At 57.2% G+C, this 6875-nt stretch overlaps 1 protein-coding gene across 1 annotated transcript in view; it reads left to right on the forward strand.

The window, feature by feature from the left end:
- The window catches only part of PKDCC (protein kinase domain containing, cytoplasmic), a gene marked incomplete at its 5' end in the record, with an annotated part of 9564 nt that extends 3294 nt beyond the window's left edge, over positions 1 to 6270 (forward strand). The window contains 6 exons of the mRNA XM_024753460.1: positions 1261 to 1383; positions 1979 to 2250; positions 2922 to 3001; positions 3255 to 3362; positions 5006 to 5179; positions 5375 to 6270. Coding sequence (XP_024609228.1) covers positions 1261 to 1383; positions 1979 to 2250; positions 2922 to 3001; positions 3255 to 3362; positions 5006 to 5179; positions 5375 to 5460 — 843 coding nt within the window. The remainder of the gene's footprint in view (positions 1 to 1260; positions 1384 to 1978; positions 2251 to 2921; positions 3002 to 3254; positions 3363 to 5005; positions 5180 to 5374) is intronic.
- Between the last annotated feature and the right edge of the window lie 605 nt (positions 6271 to 6875).

A 6875-nucleotide genomic window follows, 5' to 3' on the forward strand; every position in this document is an offset into this window, starting at 1 on the left:
GATCTGACAGCGACACCGAGACATGCCTTCCCTCGTGCCAGCAGGACTGAGGTAGCTGGCTCCAGGGACGGGGAGCTGCAAGGGCACTCCTGGGATGGAAGGGAGCATATAAGGACCTGGAGTGGAGCTGGGAAGGGCGTGAAGGGTGACGGTGTGTGCAGGGACATCTAGCCCAGGGGCTTGACTCCCCCGCCGCCTCACCCCACCGGCACCCCCCATCGTGCAGCCCTCCCCTCTCCCCACTCTGGCCCAGACAACTCAGCCTTTGTGTTCCTCCTCCCTACAGGGTGCTGGTTGTTTTGAGCACCGGCTGATCCTTAGCTGATGTGCAGCATGGTGGGAGAGACTGGGAGAAGCAGAGATCTCTGTGGATGCTGGTTGAGGTGTCAGTGACAGAGTCAGGCTGTGCTTCCCAGAAGCCCCTGGCCAGCTGAGCTGTATGGAGCCCCTCCCCCAGATCACATGGAGCGGGCCGGCCCTTGTGACCCTGCCCTCAAAGAACTGACCTTCCCCAGGAACCACTCTTACTACTCCCCCAGTTGATATGAGTGACCCCACCCCACCCCACCCTGCCCACCAGCTATGCAGAGAACACCCAATGATATGCCCCTTGGATACTTTTTGTTCTGATCGACACTTGTTACCAATCCCAAGGGAGATTGCTTTTCCTCCAGAAAGACCAGAGCAGAGGAAAAATGAAGGTGCCAGAAAGTGAAAATGATGAAGCAAAGACAAGGATTAGAGCAGGGAGGAGGTATAACGTCCGTTTGTTGTCTGGGCGATTAGCAAATGGTACTCGTGGAAAGAACAAGGCTGTGGAATCAGAGTAACATAAATTTGAATCCTAGCTCCTGCAATTCTTAGCTGTGTGGCCTTGGGGAGGTAACTTAACCTCTCTGAGTTGGTTTCCTTACATGTGAATTGGAGACACTAATAGTACCTACTATGCCCTTTTAAGGTTATTCTAAGAATTGAGTTCTGCTTGTAAAACATTTAGCACAGTGCCTGGCACATGGTTAACACAAGGTGGCCAGACCTGCCCATTTACCTGAGTGGCCAGAGGTAAGGGGCTGATGGAATCAGTAGGAACTCTGGCTGCTGGGACAGAGGGCAGGCTTCCCAGGCAACGTTGCTATTCTCTTCTGGCCCAAGCTGAAGCAGAGACCTAGGGATGGGAGGGTGGGGGACATGTGAAAACCCAGCCCTTCCTTGTCCCCACCCCCATCCTGTGACCTCATGACCCGCCTGGGCCTCTTCCAGCTCTATGGCTACTGCTACCAGGACAGCGAGGACATCCCGGACACCCTGACCACCATCACGGAGCTGGGCGCCCCTGTGGAAATGATCCAGCTGCTGCAGACTTCCTGGGAGGATCGCTTCCGAGTGAGCAGGGAAGAGGGCCAGGGCCCCGGGCTCCTTGCTGGGATGGTTCTCCCTTAGAAGGCCAGCCCTCCAGAGCAGCTTCAACTCCTCCTCAGTTGAGGGAGAGGGAGGGAAGGATGGAGCAAAGCTGACTCGGCCACCGGCCAAAGGGTTAAAAAAAGAAACGAGGCAAAGAGGATCCTGAGGTTTTTGTGCTCCTGCCACCCTGACACACACACTCAGGCATACTCTCAGCCTGGCTGCAGGAGGGCCAGGGTCCTAGGACTAGAAAAGAGCTTAAGGTCATCTTGACCCTCCCTCTATTTGCATACACTGTGCAGAAAGCACACCGAAGTTGCAGCTTCAGGGAGGATATGCACTATGCCCAGACTGCCCATTTCCCGCTTATTCCATGTTACCCTCAGGGTCAGGCCCACCGGGGGTAACAGAAAATCGCTGGCTTGCTCAGTAAGGCCCCAGGCCTCAGTCCTTAGTGAGCTCCAGAGCCTTGAAGAAAAAGGCAAACCCCCAAGCTCAGTCCAGAGCACCAAAGCGGGGAGCCCCCAGGCACCCTCCCAGGAGAGAAGCCGTGAGCAGCCTGGTGTTTGCCCCTCAGATCTGCCTGAGCCTGGGCCGCCTCCTCCACCACCTGGCCCACTCCCCGCTGGGCTCGGTCACTCTGCTGGACTTCCGCCCCCGACAGTTCGTGCTGGTGGATGGGGAACTGAAGGTGACGGATCTGGATGACGCCCGCGTGGAGGAGACACCGTGCACAGACAGCGCTGACTGCACACTCGAGTTCCCAGCCAGGAATTTCACCCTGCCCTGCTCCGCCCAGGGCTGGTGCGAGGCCATGAATGAGAAACGCAACCTCTACAATGCCTACAGGTGACCTCCATCTCCACTCAGGAAGGCCGGTGGCGAGGGAGCGGGAGCCCGGGGTGGGGGTGGGGGCTCGCAGGGAGGGAGCCAGCATGGGGTCCAGGAGGCCAGCCAGGCTGGGAGACGCAGCCGTGACCAGCGGAGTAGCAGGGGCGGGGGAAGGCCTCCACCCCTTCAAGAAGGGAACATTCAGGCTCCTGACCATGAGGCTAAAAATAGTCAGCCCCAAGGAGAATCTGGGTTGGGGGTGGCAGCTGGAGGCTTCTTAAAATAGTGTCAGACCCAGATCCTAGGGTTGGTGGGACAGGCCCTGCCCCTTCCTCCCCTGGCCCTTCACCTCTGGAAGCTCCTCATAGGGCCAAGCCATGGGGCTGCTCTGACACGGGTCAGCCGGGAGATAATGCGGGGCTGAGGGGTGGGAAGGTCCCTGGGACGGGTGGGGAAAACAGACCTCAGATTTCAGTTTGGTATGAAGTTATCTGTGGCCTTAGCATGTGCCCAGACCCCGACCCTGAGTCTGAAGACTCTTTGGCACACTTCTGGGGGTATAGGCCCAGTTGGTTAGCCTGACAGGGCAGGCTCCCTGGCCAGATTGGGGTTCTGTCCCAAGTTGGGGTAGAAGAAGGATATGTCCCCAAAGGCTGAAGCACTAAGCCCCTGATTTCTCTCTGCCCCAGGTTTTTCTTCACATACCTCCTGCCCCATAGTGCCCCACCCTCACTACGGCCTCTCTTGGACAGCATTGTCAACGCCACAGGTAAGCTCTCCAGTGCCCACCTGCCTCCCGTCACCCTCTCCCACCCCCAGCAAGCATGGGCATAAGAATGACCCAGGGCAGCCCATGGTCCAGAAACATCATTTCCCAAAGTGGCATTCTATGGCAAACTCAGTGCCCAGTCCTCCAGTCATCGGGGCCCAGGCTCCAGAGGGAGGGGAAAAGGCAGCTGGCTGCCTACCTCAGGGAGAAGTAGGAGCCCAGGTACCCTCTTACAGCACCGTGCACTCTGCAGGAGAGCTCACCTGGGGGGTGGATGAGACCCTGGCCCAGCTGGAGAAGGTGCTGCACCTGTACCGGAGCGGGCAGTATCTGCAGAACTCCACGGAGGGCGGCAGAGCTGGTGAGTGGCCCCGGCTAGGATCCAGGGGCTGGGGAGGTGGGGAACAGGTGCGAGGGTGGGTGATTCCCCTAATCGGGGAAGTGGCTCATCCTCCCTCTGAGACTCACGTGGAGTGTTGCAGAGACCGCTGTTCACCTTTCACTTCGACTGAGCTACAACAACTATAATTGTGCCTTGAACTGGGGGGTGGGCGCTGACACCCCTTCTCTGGGTGGCTGCAAACCCCACTGTGTACTGACTGCGTGACTATGAGCAAGTTAACTTACACCTTGAGCCTCACTTTCCTCATCAGTGAATTGGGTTCAGTATTACCTGCCTCAGAATTCTTACGGGGATTAAATGGCAGGTGAAATGTGTGACAGCAGTTAACTCGTTTCCTGTTACACAGCTTGAACACAATATATGTTTGCTACTCTTTCCTTCCTCGCCCTTCTGGGGCTGGGAGGGTGGCTGGAGGTGGAGAAGGGGCTCCACACTGAAACCAGTTAAGAAGCTCCAGGGCAGAGAGAGAATTCTAGCCACGGCCTGTGGGCTGTGATCTCTCCTGCTGAGGCCCTGGGGTTTAGCATGGTTGGCAGGGGGGCGAGGGATGGGCAGCCTCTGTATTCAAGGAGCTCTGGCCAGTCTTAAGGGTGGGGGAGCCCTCCTTAGCCCTGTAAATAAAGTTTAACGAGGTGAACAATGGCTGGCTCTGTCCCTGAGGACGCTGTTTATGGGGCTATAAATCACAGCCAGCCCTGGACTTTGGTCTAGTCCCTGGTAGAAGATGGAGGCAGGAGGGCGGGGTGGCCGGAGGCCCAGGGCTTCTGCATTATCGATCCAGAGCTGGGGCTCCCCAGGCAGCGGGAAAGACTCGTGGGAACAGGAGGCCTGCGGCTAGGCAGCTTCTGGATTGAGGAGATTTCAGAGGCTTCTGTGGGGCTCTTTCTGTGAAATGGGGAGATTTCACATTCTTCCTCCAGCCTCTGCCCCAAATACTCAAGGTGTGGATTCCCAAATGGTCATTTTTGGTGTTTTACATTCATTTGCACGCCTCTGAACTTCAAAAACTCCATGACTGACCCCCTGTCCGAGGAACTGGCCTAGCCTCTCTCCCCAAGGCCAGGAGGAAATGGGCCCAAAGGGCAGCTCTAAACTCTTTGCCACTCAAAGTGTGGTCTGCCAACCAGCAGCACCAGAAGCTGGTTGGCAATGCCAGTTCCCAGGCCCCACCCCAGACCTTCTGAATGAGAACCTGCATTTTAGCAAGATTCCCTGGAGCGTCACATGCACACTGAAGTTTGGGAAGCCCGGCTTTAAACGTCTAAAATGTTCTGAGCTCCGCAACCTTCCTGGTCAGCCGATGGCTCTGTGTGTGCACTTATCCCATGCCTGTGCCCGCCGTCACGTGTAGCCTGAACGAGCTGTGTGCCCTTATGTATGGGAGACGTGTGTCTCCCAAAAAGTAAACCTGAGCTTTGCCTTTCCTGTGTGGCCATCCCAGTTTCACAGTGGTTGCTGCTTTCATCTCCATGCTAGGAGGACTGGGCTGGATTTCAGCCCTCACCTAGGAAATGTGGCTCACAGCCCTTTAAAGAAAGCGACCCCAGCCCTTACCCCTGGGCACAGAGAGTTCTCATCTGAGCTCCATCCCCAACCCACAGAGTACCAGCACCTCCCAGGCAGTACCATCCCCCAGGAAGACTACCGCTGCTGGCCATCCTACCACCACGGAAGCTGCCTGCTTTCAGTGTTCAACCTGGCCGAGGCTGTGGACATCTGTGAGAGCCATGCCCAGTGCCAGGCCTTTGTGGTCACCAACCAGACCACTTGGACAGGTGAGCCAGTGGGAAAGGACATCCTGAGGGAGGTGACTGGACTCCCCGGAAGAGATTGACAGGTAGCGGTCCCCCATCAGAAGCCAGCGATGGTGAGAAGACAAGTGTCCTCAGGGCAGTTGCGTTATGAGGAGAGTGGCCCTGCATCCAGGGAGAGAATCATCCAGTCCTGTTACCTCTTACCTCTGCCCCCAGGTCGGCAACTAGTCTTTTTCAAGACAGGATGGAGCCACGTGGTCCCTGATCCCAGCAAGACCACATATGTGAGGGCCTCTGGCTGACCTGTCTGTGGGCTCAGCTGACCATCCCTGCCAGCTGGGCTTGCCTGTGACTTGCACTGGCAGCACTGCATGTCACCTGGGCACCCCTGCAGACAAGGCTGACATCCCCGACAGACCGAGGTGACCAGGACAACGTGCAATAATGCCACATGTTAAAATGTGAGTTTACCAGTCTAGGTCTGGGACTGCTGGCTCCAGGGCAGGAATCACGGAGGGCTGACTGCCCCTCTCACCCTCTGGGCTGCCAGCGAGGCTCAGGACGGTCTCGCCACTGGGGGCTCTGCCCCTCACTGGGACAGTTCTGTGGGCAGCCCCACCACTGTGTTCGTAGCGCAAGAATGTAGCCAGAGACCCTGCTGCCGTTGCTGCTGCCTGTGCCATGGCCCGGTGGGGGCCGCGTGGGGACAGTCAGTCACAGAGTGTTCCCTTAGCCAAACTCCAGACTGGAGACTTGAAGGAATGCTCCGAGAGATGGGTGATTCTGTACCTGGGGAGGCCGCCTCTGGGCCCGACAGGGGCGCTGACTGGCCAGCCCAGGAGCAGGGGCACGGGAGCACGCGAGGTGTGAGCCAGGTCATGGGGTTGAGGGGCAGGTAGCAGTTTGAGCCAGGACCTGGGGCAGGGGTGGGGCCGGGGCCTTTCTGCCTCATTTGCTTTCAGTGAAAGCCGCAAAGCAGCCAAAAGCAGCCTCTCCCCGCTCCTGGAGTTTGTATATCCAGAAGCTTTTGTACTTCTTGTTCATTAAAATGTTTATTTTTGTAAGAAAAAAAAATCAATTAATAAAAGGACATTTCATGGCAAGGGCTCTTCTCAAGCCGCATTTTCCTGGGCTGCCTTTCTCGTCTTCAGTTTTGTCTTTGGTGTCTGTTTGGGGGCGGGGGCGGCGTGTGATGAAGGAGTGAAGTCTCCATGCAAACACTGAAGCTGGCACAGTGTGTGTTCAGGCCCTGCTCCCATGGTTCCCGTCTCCGTCCTTGGCCCTCCACATCCATGTCCTAACAAAAGACAGGAGGGACTAACAAGGTTAAAATGTTAACACATACTCGCTTCTTCTATACAGAGCCTTTACCCAGAGGACTCATGTCCTAGCGGTGGGATGTCAGCCACGCCAGGGTGCTCTGGGCAGCCTCCACTCAGGTCAGCTTTGCCTCTGTGCAAGGTTGGGCCTGGCCATCATCACCACTGCCCACCACGTGGTAATGCACACTTGCCTTTCTCAGAGCCTTTCTTTTTTTTTTTGCGGTACGCGGGCCTCTCACTGCTGTGGCCTCTCCCGTTGCGGAGCACAGGCACAGGCTCACGGGCCCAGCCGCTCTGCGGCATGTGGGATCTTCCCGGACCGGGGTGCAAACCCGTGTCCCCTGCATCAGCAGGCAGACTCAACCACCGCGCCACCAGGGAAGCCCTCAGAGTCT

Source organism: Neophocaena asiaeorientalis, unplaced genomic scaffold (genome assembly GCF_003031525.2).
Source record: "Neophocaena asiaeorientalis asiaeorientalis breed wild unplaced genomic scaffold, Neophocaena_asiaeorientalis_V1.1 scaffold171, whole genome shotgun sequence".
Lineage (NCBI taxonomy): Eukaryota > Metazoa > Chordata > Mammalia > Artiodactyla > Phocoenidae > Neophocaena > Neophocaena asiaeorientalis.